This window comes from Elephas maximus, chromosome 10 (assembly GCF_024166365.1).
Source record: "Elephas maximus indicus isolate mEleMax1 chromosome 10, mEleMax1 primary haplotype, whole genome shotgun sequence".
Lineage (NCBI taxonomy): Eukaryota > Metazoa > Chordata > Mammalia > Proboscidea > Elephantidae > Elephas > Elephas maximus.
Genome location: NC_064828.1, coordinates 23207118 through 23222776, shown reverse-complemented (window position 1 = coordinate 23222776; position 15659 = coordinate 23207118). Strand labels below are relative to the sequence as shown.

At 39.4% G+C, this 15659-nt stretch overlaps 1 protein-coding gene across 1 annotated transcript in view; it reads right to left on the bottom strand.

The window, feature by feature from the left end:
* RYR3 (ryanodine receptor 3) overlaps positions 1-15659 on the bottom strand; it is a 626301-nt gene that overhangs the window by 282397 nt on the left and 328245 nt on the right. The window contains 3 exon segments of the mRNA XM_049899608.1: positions 11129-11189; positions 11192-11256; positions 11258-11321. Of these exon segments, the coding sequence (XP_049755565.1) occupies positions 11129-11189; positions 11192-11256; positions 11258-11321 (190 nt within the window).

Genomic DNA, 15659 nt, shown 5'->3' with positions numbered 1-15659 from the left:
AAACAAGAACACGTGAGGAATGTGCTTCTCAGTTCAATCAAGTATACAAGACCAATAGGGCAACACCTGTCCAAAAGCAAAAAGAAGAAGGGAGGAAGGGACAGGAAAACTGGACAAATGGATACAGAGCACCTGGGGTGTAACGGGAAAGGGGGAAAGCGCTGACACAATGCAGGGATTACAACAAATGTCACAAAAACAATTTGTGTATAAATATTTGAATAAGAAACAAATTTGTGCTGTCAACTTTCACCTAAAGCACAATAAAATTAAAACAAAATTGTAGGACCTGCCCAAGAACTCATCCAGGGTGGGAAGTATAGAGCATGGACTTCATAGGGGTGAGGGAGAAACAATCATGTTACAGCCTCCTAGTCTACATTCTTTCAATAAATCGTTATCTAGCAGTTAATGTTTATCTTTCAAACACTAAATGTGAAATTTCCAGTTAGAACATTAATCCTCTTATCTAGGTGTTTTCTGCTGCTTGGGTTCCATTGACTCTTCTAGCATCATAAAAACGTTAAATTGATAATAAAAAGAGAATTAAGGATTGAGTTCATTAAAATTAGATCTACTTTATGCTCAGATTTTTCTCTACGTTAATGGATTTTGAAAATCAATTTCATTAATCAATTTAATCTCTTCCACTAAAGCACTTGTATCATCTTCTGGGGTTCTTCCTATAACTCAAACATTCCATCAGCTCTCGAAAGCTTTTTTCTTCCTACAGTGTTTACAGTAAACAACGGTGCCCTTATATTCCTCCACCTCCATGATGAACAATAGCTTCAGTAATAGCCCCCTGAGAGTAGTGAAGCTCTGGGATGCGTACAGGATTTTTTTTTTTTTAATTTGCTAATTTTATAAACACAAGACAAATGATATTGAAAAATTCCTGCTAGTATTTCCATTTCATCTTTTGAGACTTGTGCAATTTTGCTTGCCAACCTGTTGAAGAGATGAGAATACCTATTGCAAATTCCCAGATGTGAAAGACTGACCTATGAGTAAAAAAAAAAAAAACAGTAAAGATCAAAGCTTTACAGTACTCATAAAGACTGGCTAGTTTTCCTTTCACTGGGAGACAGTATTATTATTCATAGCTTACTAGGACATGGGTGAAGTCACTTTGGTCTTACATACTAGGTGTCTCGCTACTCTTATCTAGCATCAAATCCCTCCCAGAGAGCTGGGATAGCATTCCAAAGAGGAAAAGGTTATGGGTAGAGGCTGGGTTTAAGAGGAGAAAGAATTAGCAAGCTTTTGCCGACCTGAGTTCAACTCATAAGTCATGACTCATAATTGCATCTTTAGTCCATATCACTAAGACTGGAGAACAATGTGAGTTATATATTCCCACGTTCATATTTCTTCCTGGCTGGGGTTTGATGAAAGCCCAGGGTAATTCAGCCAGTGCTCATCATATTCTCCACAGAAGTATATTTATTTCAGCAATAATTTCTACAGCATTGACCACAGCAAGCTGGAAATAGCTAAGCTATTGGTTACCTGAATTTTAGCCAAGTCTGGTGGATACCAACAGAAAACAACTTCAAATACCAACCACCTTTGGATATTGTTGTTTTTATACATTAGAAAGGGTTGGTAAAGAGTTATGTCAGATGATTACATAGATATATGGGGAGTTCAACTATAGCCGTAAATATAGCCTCCTATGGTGATAAGCTCATCAATTTTCTGCAGAACAAAAAGCACCCAATCCACTATGTACCATAGCTTCTGCATAGTGCTCTCCAAGTGGTTCATGCCATGATACCATTTTTGGGGGTGAGAACACCCTTTAAGAAGAGCCTCCTGACATCTAAGTAACTCAACCTTTTGAGTGGGCTCCAAGATGCATTTGCCTCATACCAAATTCCGTTCTATAATGAATAGGGTTGCTATGTTGAGGGCCTACTGCACTAAAAATACAGTCCATAAACAAACCACAGCGAGAAGAAAACTGAGGAGGCACATTCATAATGGTTAGAGAAGAGAGCGCATATTGATTTGTGGGTTTTGTTAGTAATTACTTATGCTGCCTTTGGCTTCACTGTAGGTAAAGCTAATTGAAAAAGATTTTTGCTCTTCATGTGGCTTTGCTCTTGGATGACTGCTGGCAGTAGCATCCTAATAAGGTATTATTAACAATATAGTTTGTAATAATAAAAGTAACTGTGGGGTTACATAGGACTATGAACTCAGTAAAGACACTTAAATGGAAGGAAATGGGGCCATAAGAGAGAACTCTAACGTAGTAACCACATAGAAGTTACAAATAAATATGAGAAACAATTCTGAACCCCTTCTATGATGGGACAAGAAGAGTCTTGGTCTATAACGAGGATGACCTTGTACCTAACTATAAGAGATGCTACAAAATCGTGCATGTATTCTAGAGTAATATGAATGAAACCAAAAATGCCTATTCAATACTAATGTTAAACACACTTATTTCCAATAAGATGTTTTAATTCACTTGGAATTATTATGTTTTCTCTTTCTAGTTTTTTATGCAAGTGGACCAATGTAATACACAAAGAGGAACTGCTGAGTTTGAGCACTAAATCATACTTTACCAGCTGATTTAAAAAAAATAAATAAATAAGTATTGTTAAATTGATCACTTTTGCTCATAAGTGAAAATAAAACAGTAGGTACGCTCCAACACTGGATCAGAACTGACTCCAATCAAAGACACCCCGTGATGTACTGGCTGTATTTCAGTAAGATGTATTTCCCAATTAAGCATGAAACTATGATTCTCGCCTCTGCCTACAGCACGTCACACCCTGAGCACCAAATACAGGAATGTGCCAGAGCTGATGTTCTCTGGATAGAGAGCAGGCTTGAGAGATATCAAGCCCCCTGGTGCTGCTCTTTAGGGTACCACCTGTTTAGCTGCTAAAAGCAAAAAGCTCTCATATCAGAGACTCAGACAGGTAGTCATATGCCCAAGTTCAATGCAGCGTTATAAAGGTGGAAACAACCCGAGAGTCCATCAACAGATGAATAAATAAATAAAAAAAAAAAAAGCTCTCACATCTGGACCATTCAGTTTCTTAAATTCTCTCAGCAGTTGTGATTTATAAATGGGTTAGACATCTCATTTTTTTGTATCATGCAACTTTGCTGGCCTGCTGAGCTAGATACGAGATGTTTAGAAACATCTTATATGTGAACATACCTTTCAGTCACCTATTTCCTAACTTGCTAGCTACAGTTCTTTGTCAAGAGAAGTTTTTTAAAAATCCCCACTCCCCTCCAAAAAAAAAAAAAAGCACACATGCAAAAATCCTGCCTCTCTGAGGGAGACTGGATGGAGGAGTCAATGACTAAAAATCATTATGCAACATCTGAGAGCAGATGTACTATTCTTTAAGTACAGAAAACGCAGAGCTGTCCATTAGCTAGAAGACTGGAGAAGAACCCTTCTTCAGAGAGATGAATTCCAGCTAAGTAGTCTTCTCAGATGAGACATTTGGCAAGTAGATGTACTCTATTTGATAGGAAGTTTTTAACACCTAATGAGGAGGAAGTGGTCAAAACAAATAAAGCCAAGGGCTCTGATGTTAGGTGATCAAGGTAATTAACTACCACAGGCAAATGCAGTCCTGGGACCTGATTGCTCAGGGGGATCTTATTTCTCCAGAGAAGGCACTGAGTTAAACTGTAGATAACCCAAATGCTGTTATGTTCCATTCAGATCTTTACTCTTTCTCTTTACTCCTATATCTACAATGGAGCGTACACTGGTTTTTCTCAACCGCCAGAAAGCCTTTGATTCAATCCACTATCTTTATGTGTATAGTGCTCCTGTCTTTCAATAACACCACTTGTTTTCTACATGTTCTTTATGGATAACAGTGAGGAATAATCTGTTAGGCTACAACTAGGGAGAATTGGGATGAAATATCTCCAGCATAGAGAAACACAGGTAAAGAGCTCTCTTTCTTTAGAATATAGTCCCTGAGTCTAACGTAAGATCCTCTGGCTTAGATCCTTGACCATTACATTTCAACCCTAGTACAAGTTTTACTAGAGTGGTTCCCTGTTTGTTACAAGAAACTCAAGCAGCATTAATGTTTAATGTCAATATATTATACTCATTAACATGAGTTATGCCTGTAAATATGCATGTGTCTATGCACAGACGCGTAAACCCTGGTGGTGTAGTGGTTAAGTGCTACAGCTGCTAACCAAGAGGTCGGCAGTTCAAATCCGCCCGGTGCTCCTTGGAAACTCTATGGTGCAGTTCTACTCTGTTCTATAGGGTCGCTTTGAGTCGGAATCGACTCGATGGCAGTGGGTTTGGTTTCTGGTTATATGCATAGACATACACACACGTCTCAAATTTCTAAGGTTGAGTATAACTTCCGAAGGATAATTCTTTATTCCATTAGCCTTATAATGAAACAGAACCCAATTTTATTTATTTTTTTTTTGGAAAATATAGGAGCCTGTCTTGGTTTCTTAAGCCACATGAGGAGCTGAGGCCTAATACAATGGTTTCATTCCGAGGATTGTGTCACTTGGATGCTTCGACATCTGAGATGGCTTCTTTGTGGCCCCAGTTCTAAGTTCCTGCTCTCCACAAGGATTTTGCCACTAGCAACTCTCCTTCCATGGCCCCTTCCAATGGCTGGCACAGAAACTAGCATGTCTCTTTGTTGACTACAGCCTCCTGCTCACTTGGTTGTGATCCCTTTAAAAGGCAGGGATGGGGAATAATACGATTTTGAGAAGGAAGGGTAACAGTGGGGTCTTGCCTTTCAGATGTTAAAATGCATTATAACGCTAAAATTATAGTACAACGTTGAAGTACAAGGAAAGAGGGGCAGAGCAATAAACACAATAGTTATCAATGGTATATAGAAAGAAAACACGCATAGTACGGGCCCAATTTAATTAAAAAATGTTTAAATGGAGAGGTAAAAAGGGAATATGGTTATCTGTGGGTGGTATGATTATGGGTTCTTGATACTTTCTTTGACTTGCATTACTTTTACAAAAGGGCAAAACAGGAACCAGTAGGAAAAATAAAAGTAAAAAGGTAAATAAAACTTAGGGGAAAGTATTTGAAACTAATACAACAAAGTTTAACAGTCTTAATGTATAAAAAATCACTCAAATCAATAAAAGATAAAAGGCTGAGAACACAAAATCGGCAAAAATAGTACGTTGAAATAATACATAAGAATAGACATAAAAATATTTAATCACATTGGAAATCATAGAAAACTAAAACCTTATGATATGGGAGCCAAGATGTTACTCTAGATAGAAGTACCACACCATCCTTCCATAGCAAAGACCTGAAAAACTAAGTAAAACACTGACAAACGTCAATCCTGGAACCTTAAGCATCAAATGAAGGGATAAAGAACTCAACCAGGCACCATATGGAATAAGAAACTGACAGAGAATAGAGGGCAAGGAGAGCTACAGAGTGGAGGTCCCCTATCACCTAACGCAACACAGATTTACCCTCTTGGACCCCTCAGCCACCGAGAACGATGGACAGAGAGTATGGGAAGGCAGCTTCACGGGAGCTCCCAGCAGGAGACAGAGTACCTGATAACCAGGGATACATGCTTTCCCCCCACCGCCACCTCTTTTCCCCTGCTCAGCCTCTGCTGCTTCCTAGCAGGCTGAGGTCAGTTGGCTGGGGAGACACCGGCTCCTTGCCACTTGGATTCACCCTACCCATACCAGCCAGCTCCTTCAGTGCCATTTTTTTTTGTTGCTGTTTTTGGCTTCTTTTGGTTTCATCTCTCTCTTTCTCACCTCCTTCCTTTCCTTCCTCTTGAGCACCTGGCTCCATGTACCATCTCTACTCTTTCTTGACAGGCTGTGCAGCACTGCTCAGTTGGGGAGCCACTTCCCCTGTGTGTGCTGCCAAACCAGAGGGCTCCCTCAGGGTATTTTTTTCTTTCTTTCTTTTCTTGGTTTCTTATCTCTCTCTCTTTCCCTTTCTTCCTTTCCTTTCTACTGGACACCTGGTGCCATGTGTCATCTCTGCTCCTTGTTGGCCTGTGCATTCCTGCTTAGTTACGGAGCGCCCTCCCTGGTCAACACTCCAGTGGGCTCCCTTGGGGCATTTTTCTTTTCTCTTCTGTCCTTTTCTCAGTTTCTTGTTTCTTTCTACCTTCCTTCCTTACCCTTCTCCTAAACACCTGGCTCCTTGACAGGCTGTGCAGCACTGCTTCCGGTGGGCTCCCTTGAGGCATTTTTTTTTTCTTTCTCACTTGGTTTCTTGTCTCTCTCTACCTTCCTTCCTTCCTCCTCCCTATCACCAGACATCTTTTTTTTTTAATCAGTTTCTTGTCTCTCTTTATCTTTTCCTTCCTATCCTTTCTCCTGACCACCTGGCCACGAGTGCCTTTCTCTCTCTCTTTTTTTTTTTCACCTAGTTTCTTCTCTCTCTCTTTCTCCCTTCCTTCTTTTCCTTTCTCCTGCCCACTAACTGTGTGTGCCAAATATGTCCCTTCTTGATGGGCTGTGCCACACCACCCAGCTAGAAAGCCACCAGCACATGGCTTCCCCAGGTCTGTGCCACTCCAGCGGCAGGCCCACTTGGCGCTCTTTTTTGGGGGGGGGGACTCCTGTTTTTCTCTCCTCTTTCTCTTCTTTCCCACACCCACTTAGCTCTACACATCACAACATCCCCCCTCTCTCATGCCTATCTACACCATGTGCTCAGCATCACACCCCTGAGTGGCACAGGCATGGTCTACCAGAACCTGCCCTGCACCGCCTCCCTGGGCATACCCTCTTGGCCCTAGTAAGTGAGTAAGTGCCACAAATGACCCTACAAAAGTTAACAAACCTACTCATCAAAATAAAGAAGAAAAACATAAAGTCTCAGTATATAAAAATCTAAAAAAACAAAAGAAATGAGAAAAACATCCACAGACAAAAGGAATTCAGTACAGGAGAGAAGAGGAACAAAGGAAACATCAGCACCACAAAAAAAAATAGGTGTACAAGGGCAATTCTTCAAAATAATAAAGGGTGTCTATACAAAACCAACAGGCAACATCATTCTTAATGGAGAGAAGCTGAAAACATTCCCCTTGAGAACAGGAACAAGACGAGCCTCCCCCCACCCAACAAGGATACCCTTTGTCACCACTATTATTTAACATTGTGCTTGAAGTCCTAGCTAGAGCAATAAGGCAAGAAAAAAGAAATAAAGCACATCCAAACTGGTAACAAAGAAATAAAACTGTTCCTATTTGCAGATGATATGATACTATACGTAGAAAACCCAAAAGGTTCTATGAGAAAACTACTGGAACTAACAGAAAGATTCAGCAAAGCAGTGGTATATAAGATAAACATACAAAACTCAGTTGGATTCCCATATACCAATGAAGAGAACAATGAAAAGGAAATCATGAAAATAATACCATTTATAATAGCACCCCCCAAAAAAAACTTAAAAATAATTCTAAGCAGGGATGTAAATGACCTATACAAAGAAAACTACAAAACACTACTGCAAGAAACCAAAAGAGAACTACATAACTGGAAAAACACACCATACTTGTATAGACTCGACATTGTGAAAACGTCAACTGTACCCAAAGCAATCTACAAACACAATGCAATCCCAATCCAAATACCAATGACATTCTTTAAAGAGATGGAAAAACTAATCATCAACTTTATGTGGAAAGGGATGAGGCCCTGGATAAGTAAAGCACTACCGAAGAAGAAGAATAAAGTAGGAGGACTCTTATTACCTGACCTCAGAACCTACTATACAGCTATCATAGTCAGAACAGCCTGGTACTGGTACAACAACAGATATATCGACCAACGGAACAGAAGTGAGAACCCAGGGGTAAATCCATCCACCTGTGGTCACCTGATCTTCAACACGGGCCCAAAGACCATCGCATGTAGAAAGGACAGCCTTTTTAACAAAAGTTGCTGGCAAAGCTCATTGGCAAAAAAGTGAAACAGGACCCATACCATACAGAAAACTAATTCAAAATGGATCAAAGACCTAAATATAAAACCAAAATGTATAAAGATTCAATGAAGAAAAAATGGGATCAACTCTAAAAAAAAAAACTCTAGAGGCCCTAATAAATGGCATCAACAGGATACAAACCATATCTAGCAATACATAAACCCCAGAAGATAAGCTAGATAACTGGCATCTTCTGAAAATTAAACACTAACACTCATCAAAAGATTCTACCAAAAGGGTAAAAAGAGAATCTACAGACTGCGAAAAAATTTTTGGCTATGACAAATCTGACAAAGGTCTAATCTCTAAAATCTACAGGAAAATCCAACACCTCTACAACAAAAAGACAAATAGCCCAATTAAAAGATGGGCAAAGAATATGAACAGACATTTCACCACAGAAGACATTCAAGTAGCTAACAGGCACTTGAAGAAATGTTCGCCATCACTAGCCATTAGAGAAATGCTAATCAAAACAACAACGAGATACCATCTCACCCCGACATTACTGACATGAATCAAAATAACAGAAATAACAAATGTTGAAGAGGCTGCAGGGAGATTGGAACTCTTATGCACTGCTGGTGGGAATGCAAAATGGTACAACCATTTTGGAAAATAAATATGGTGCTTCCTTAAAAAGCTAGAAATAGAAATACCATATGATCCAGTAATCCTATTCCTAGGAATATATCCTAGAGAAGTAAGAGCCATCACACAAATAGACATATGCACACCCATATTCACTGCAGCATTGTTCACAATAGCAAAAAGATGGAAACAACCTAGATGCCCATCAGCAGATGAATGGATAAACTATGGTACATACAGACGATGGAGTACTATGCAATGATAACGGGCAATAACGAATCTGCGAAGCATCTCACAACATGGATGAACCTAGACGACATTATGCTGAGTGAAATAAGTCTATCATAAAAGGACCAATATTGTATGAGACCACTACTATAAAAACTAGTGAAGAAGTTTACACAAAAAAGAAAGAATCTTTGATGGTTACAAGGGAGGGGAGGAGTGGGGATGGAAAAACACTAAATAGACAATAGGTAAGTGGTAACTTTGGTGAAGGGTAAGAACAGTACACAACAGTGGGGAAGCCAGTACAACTTGTTCAAGGCAAGGTCATGGAAGCTCCATAGACACATCTGAACTACCTGAGGTACTGAATTACTGGGCTGAGGGCTCTGGGCACCATGGTCTCGGGGAACATCTAGCTCAATTGGCATAACATAGCTTATAAAGAAAATGTTCTACATTCTAATTTGGTGAGTAGCGTCTGGGGTCTTAAAAGCTTGTGAGCGCCCATCTAAGATACTCCATTGGTCTCACCCCATTTGGACCAAGACAGAATGAAAAAAACCAAAGACACAAGGGAAAGATTAGTTCAAATGACTAATGGACCACAAGTACTACAGCCTCCACCAGACTGAGTCCAGCACAACTAGATGGTGCCTGGCTACTACCATCAACTGCTCTGAGAGGAATCAGAAGAGAAGGTACCACACAAAGTTGGAGAAAAATGTAGAAAAAAAATTCTAACTTGCAAAAAAGAAAAAAAAAAAAGAGCAGACTTACTGGTCTGACAGAGACCTGGAGAAACCCTGAGAGTATCACCCTGGGACACCCTTTAAGCTCAGTAATGAAGTCACTCCTGTGGTTCACCCATTAGCCAAAGTCAGACAGGTCCATAAAACAAAACGAGATTAAATGGGCATGCCAGTTCAGGGGCAAGGACGAGAAGGCAGGAGGGGATAGGAAAGCTGGTAATGGGGAACCTAAGGTTGAGAAGGGAGAATGTTGACATGTCATGGGGTTGGCAACCAATTTCACAAAACAATATGTGTACTGATTGTTTAATGAGAAGCTGTTTTTTTCTGTAAACATTCATCTAAAGTACAATCAAAAAAAAAACTTTAAGGTATAGTTTTCTCAAATTGGCAAAGATGAAAAAAAATAGTAACAGTAATTGTTACTAAAGATCCGATTGGTTAGGCATTCCCATATGTTGCTTTAAATGATAATACATGCCCAAATCCTTTACATGAAATCATTGGAGATGTGTTTCAGACTTTAGCATCTTCATATTTTAAGAAATAAGGTCCCATTTACTAAGCTGAACCTCTAGACAGAGGGGCAGTACCCATAATCAAGCACATTAATGGTTTTTTTTTTTTTTAATTAAACATATAAATATTCACAAGAAGTAGAATAAATAAAAGCCTAAAAACAGCTTCATGTCTGTTCCTGATAGTCTACTCCAAAACGGATCCAGGCCAGGTTTTGCTGCTAAATGAGTTGTAAAAAAAATTAAGGCTTTCAAAGTTTTTTTGATTTTGGAATTGTTGATAAGGAATTCTGAATTGTTCATACAATTTTCCTGAAAGGCAATGTGGCCACATAATTATACATTTAGACTTCTAGAAGTTTATATCCTTAGACCTACTTCTAGAAAGAGCTAATGAGAAATGTAGACAAAGATTTATGCTCAAGGACGTTCATAAGGATTTTATTTGTAACAATAAAAATGGAAACAGCGTAAAAGTCTAACAGCAAAGTAATGGTTATATTGAGAAATGAAGCCAAATGAAGGGATATGATAACCATAAAAAATCATTCTGAGGAGGATAATTATTGACTGGGGAAAAGAACTCAATTCTTACTGCTGAATAAAAATTAATCAAGATATAAAGCTTCACATTCAGTTCAATACCCACTTTAACAAACAACAGCACATTACTTAGAGCAAAAAGATAAATACCAAAATATTAGTAGAGATTATAGCTAGATATTGGGACCACGAGTGGTTTTCATTATCTTAGTTATATCTTTCAAATTTTTATAATCAGAACGTACTACTTTTATAGTATTAAAGTGACTTTATATGCAGGGCTTATCTTATTTATCTTAACATTTATCTGAAGACACTGTGTGATCCCTGGAAGGGGGTATGTATTCAACAGGTCTTTACTGAACGAATGGCTGCACTGCTCCCCACCCTGCACCATCACTTTCCTAGAAGTCTGACTTGTGGTCCTGAAACCCTGAAGGAGATTAGTACACTCCTCAGCTCATAGAGGCAGTGGGGAAGCAGCTACTCTCCATGAAATAACAGCCATAACTTACTTGACACCAGCTGAAAAGCTCACCACAGGGAAGAAGAGTCCATCTGTGTTGAAGTTCTCAAACATCCCCTGCACCGGCTGCCCATTGATGCGGAAAGAGATGCTGGGCACCCCGAGGTCAAGGCAACAGCTCACCACGTCATCGGACCTCAGGAGGTGCTGGTTGATGGAGGCCACGGCTCTAGGGATCCGGCCTGGAGGGCAAATAAAAGCAAGAAGGAGTGTGGGACAACAGAGGGACTCACCATGCTGGAGGGATAGGTTGAAGGGTGATAGGTTGAGGGATGAAACTCAGGAAAAGTGGAGAAAAGTGGGACCACTCACAGGCCCTCAGTGGGAGGGCATGATGAGCACACAGGTCTGGGTACGGCATTGCATGTGAAATACAACGTTGCTTTCCCTGTGAGAGATGAGCACTGAAAAACGCTTTCCTAACCTGCTCAGTGGGCAGACACCATGCCTGAGACGAGTCTCAGGGGAAAACTGCTCCTAATGGGAACAAAAAGAATTCAACACATTCAATAAGTGCTCAGGTTCTGACCTGGTGCCCGAAGAAATGAACAAACTGCTTTCATACCTTGGAGCCCACCCAAAAGGTTGAGTTACTTAGATGTCAGGAGACTCTCCTTAAAGGGTGTTCTCACCCCCTAAAATCGTATCATGGCCTGAACCACATGGAGAGCACTATGCAGAAGCCCTGGTACATAGTGAGATTTGGGCGCTTTTTGTTTTGCAGAAAATTGATGAGCTCGTCACCACAGGAGACTATATTTTATGTCTATAATTGACCTCCCCATGTCAACATAATCATCTGACATAACTCTTTACCGGCCCCTTCTAATTTATAAAAACAACAATATCCAAAGGTGGTTGGTATTTGAGGTTGCTATTTGTTTTCTGTTGGTGTCCACCAGACTTGGCTGTAGGTTGTGGTGTATGCATGTGTTTACTCACAGGTACCCAAAGACCTTGTTCTTTTCTATTCCTTCTAAAAGGCATGGCTACTGTAGCATTTAACGGAGAAGCCATCTAAGTGAAGAACAGCACAGCTTTTTTTTTTTTTTTTTCAGAACATCATTGTTTCAGACAGGCTGGGAAGCATGCTGTCAGCTATGCTCTGTGTTGGTGATTTTTTTTGCAGGGGGCGTGCATGTATCTTTTATGAGATGATTTGTCATTTCCTGACCTAACTTAGTAAGAAAATCACTTATCTGCTTTTACATCTCAAACCATCCCATTCCAGAAATTCTAAAATCAAATTATAATCATTACTCCACCTGTCCCCTGTGAGGTTTGTAGTTCTGAATTTGGAAGAGAACAATGAAAGCCCAGAAGTTAAGAATTAAAATAGGATTTTAGGGAAAAAAAAAAAAATTGTCAAAATACACCTTGTTCCTGGTTACAGAAGTAATATATGTTTGCTGTAGAAAATTTGGAGAAATATAGAAAAGCACAAATAAAGAAAAAAATCCAACTCAATAAAAACATCTAAAAATAATTACCATTAACATTTTGGTGTGAATACTTCCAGTGTTTCATATATACAAAGTTTTCATCAAACTGGTATAGTATAGGTTTTCTAACTTGTTTTATGCACTTACCATATTGTAAATGTTTTATTAATAAAATATTCGGTAGAAACTGGTTGTGTAATGGCTTTGTTAAATGCCATCAGTGGTCTCAGAGGACATCTAGCTCAACTGGCACAACACAATTTATAAAGAAAGTTTCTATATCCTACTTTAGTGAGTACCATCTTGGGTCTTAAAAGCTTATGAGTGGTCATCTAAGACACTCCACTGATCCCATGCTCTCTGGAGCAAAGGAGAGTGAAGAAAACAAAAAATACAAGGAAAAGATTAGTCCAAAAGACTAATGAACCACAACTACCACTGCCTCCACCAGACTGAGTCCAGCACAACTAGATGGTGCCCAGCTACCACCACCGACAGTCCTGACAGGGATCACAATAGACGGTCCCAGACAGAGCTGTAGAAAAACGTAGAACACAATTATAATTCACAAAAAAAGACCAGACTTACTGGTCTGACAGAGACTGGAGAAACCCGGAGAGTATGGCCCCTGGACACAACACAGTTTAGCTCAGGACTGAAGTCACTCCTGAGCTTCACCGTTCAGCCAAAGATTACACAGGCCCATAAAACAAACAAGGCTAAACGGGCACACTAGCCCAGGAGCAAGGACAAGAAGGCAAGAGGGGACAGGAAAGCTGGTAATGGGGAACCCAAGGTCGAGAGGGAGAGTGTTGACATGTCATGGGGTTGGCAATAACTGTCTCAAAACAAAGCGTATTGTTTAACGAGAAACTAATTTGCTCTGTAAATCTTCATCTAAAGCACAATAAAAAAAAGTATTTTTAAAGAAATTCCTTTCTGATGGGTATGTGGTTTACTTATAAATATTGCACATTTATCTTTGTTCTGTAATTTGTTCTACTTTCAGATTAGAACTTTTTCAGTGGTTACTGCTATTCTAGTAATAGATACTACATTAAGTAGTGGATTTTAAAATAGTAAAACCACTATACTCTTCTTAATAAAAAAGATTGGTGAACCTCTTCTAATTATTTTAAGTGACCGACAAATCCATATTATATTCCCTCCCACCCTTCCACAAAGAGTAATGAGGCTCTATTCTGTGCCACATACTATGCTTGGGGCTGGCGGTCATGACAGAAGACCCGGAGTCTGCCCTTAAGTAGTCTTCTCTAGTGGGAAATGAAAATTCAAATATATTTGAATATTATTCAAACATATTAAAATATGTGTGTGGTATATACGTGAATGTGTGTATTTTACATTCATATCTACAGTACAATACGATACATGATGCCCAAAGAGGTCGAGAAAGGTACCAAGTCTACCTGGGAACATGGGACAAGTTGAGCCTTGAAGGATGAAAAGTTCTTCATTCCTTCTAGATAAATGAGGAAGAGCATTCCAGATGAAATAGATAGCTTATGCAAAAGCAGCCTGACATATTTACAGAACAGCTACAGTTTGGTTCAGGTTGGACCATGGGGACTAGATGGGCTTGAAGAAGGTGGTGTAGTAGGGAAATTAAGCTGGACAGAAATGTAGGCGCTAGACTCCTTGAACTGTAACAACACAACAGAACACAATACATTCAACGCATATTGGCAAATTAGTCTGGCATGGCCTCAAATTGGTTCTCTTTTTTTTTTTTAATCTTTAATACCTGGCCTTCACGCTAAGAATAAGGAGAATTCCTCATGGTAGGGCTTATATTCAAAAATTGTTAAAAGAAAAACAAACAAAAAACCAAACTAAACTTAAAGTGTATGTAGGTTTGACACCTGTCAAATTCCTCCATTTGAGGACACTAAATACTCCTAGCTCATTTTATAGAATCTAGATATCCCAAGTCCCAGAATCTTTCCTTTCTTATATTATTCACGTCAGTTATGAAAGATATCTATGATATTAAAGCTCAGCGAAGCTTGCCATAATTGACTTACTCTTAAAGGTAGTCTTATTTTCCCATTAAAAAAAATCTTTCTTGCATAAAGTGTTTCTCTTTTCATTAGTTTAACTCCCAGAAAATATCCCCGTAGTCATTCGAAGAAATCCCAAGAGATTTCTGTGAACTCAGGAAAATCAAGAAATAATTGAAATGCTAGGTTGTACCTATAAACCCATTGCCATCGAGTCAATTCTGACTCAAAGCAACCCTATAGATCAGAGTAGAACTGCCCGATAGGGTTTCCAAGGAGCATCTGGTGGATTCGAACTGCCGACCTTTTGGTTAGCAGCCATAGCTCTTAAACTCTACGCCGCCAGGGTTTCCTACAATTACCTTTAAAAGTGCCCAGGTTCTCGCTGGATAAAAACACAAATTATAAAGTCCTTTACCTTTCTGAGACTCATATAAACTAGGATAGAAGTGGCCATGTTGAATTGTGTGTGACTCCAATGCCCTCTTCCACCTTCTCAGAGTTTGCTGGGGCTTCTAGGTAGCCTGCAATTCGACTGGTGAAGATGAAGAGCAGCTTCCATGGGATGCTTTTCATCCACAGCAGGGGCTTTATGCCATCAAAAGCTGACAGCAGAGCTGGATTCAACCTATAATATTCCATAGTTGTCAAGTGTCTTACAGAGGATTGATGGCTGGGAGAAGTAGTCTTTTATCTGGCCTGCTTTCTTTGTTGATAACAACAACCAGGATGAGTAATTATGTCCTTGTGACAAAAAACACTGTCTCTTGCCTTATTCCAAGAGTCTGGATTCCAAGCAGAAGTTCCCTTTGGAACACCCACTAAAGATCGCTAATAGGCAAGTTGAAACCATGGGCTGAGCCTCTTTTAAGACAAATACAGTAGAAAATATTATTGGGACCAATATTATGTAGAAACGAAAGGGGAAACTGTTGATCATGACTGGATACATAACATATACTTAGCAAGCACTTAGAGCAACAAACAAAATAATAGGAAGTCTATTTGAATGTAAGAGCCCATTTCACATAATATTCATGTCGTGAAAGGTCACATG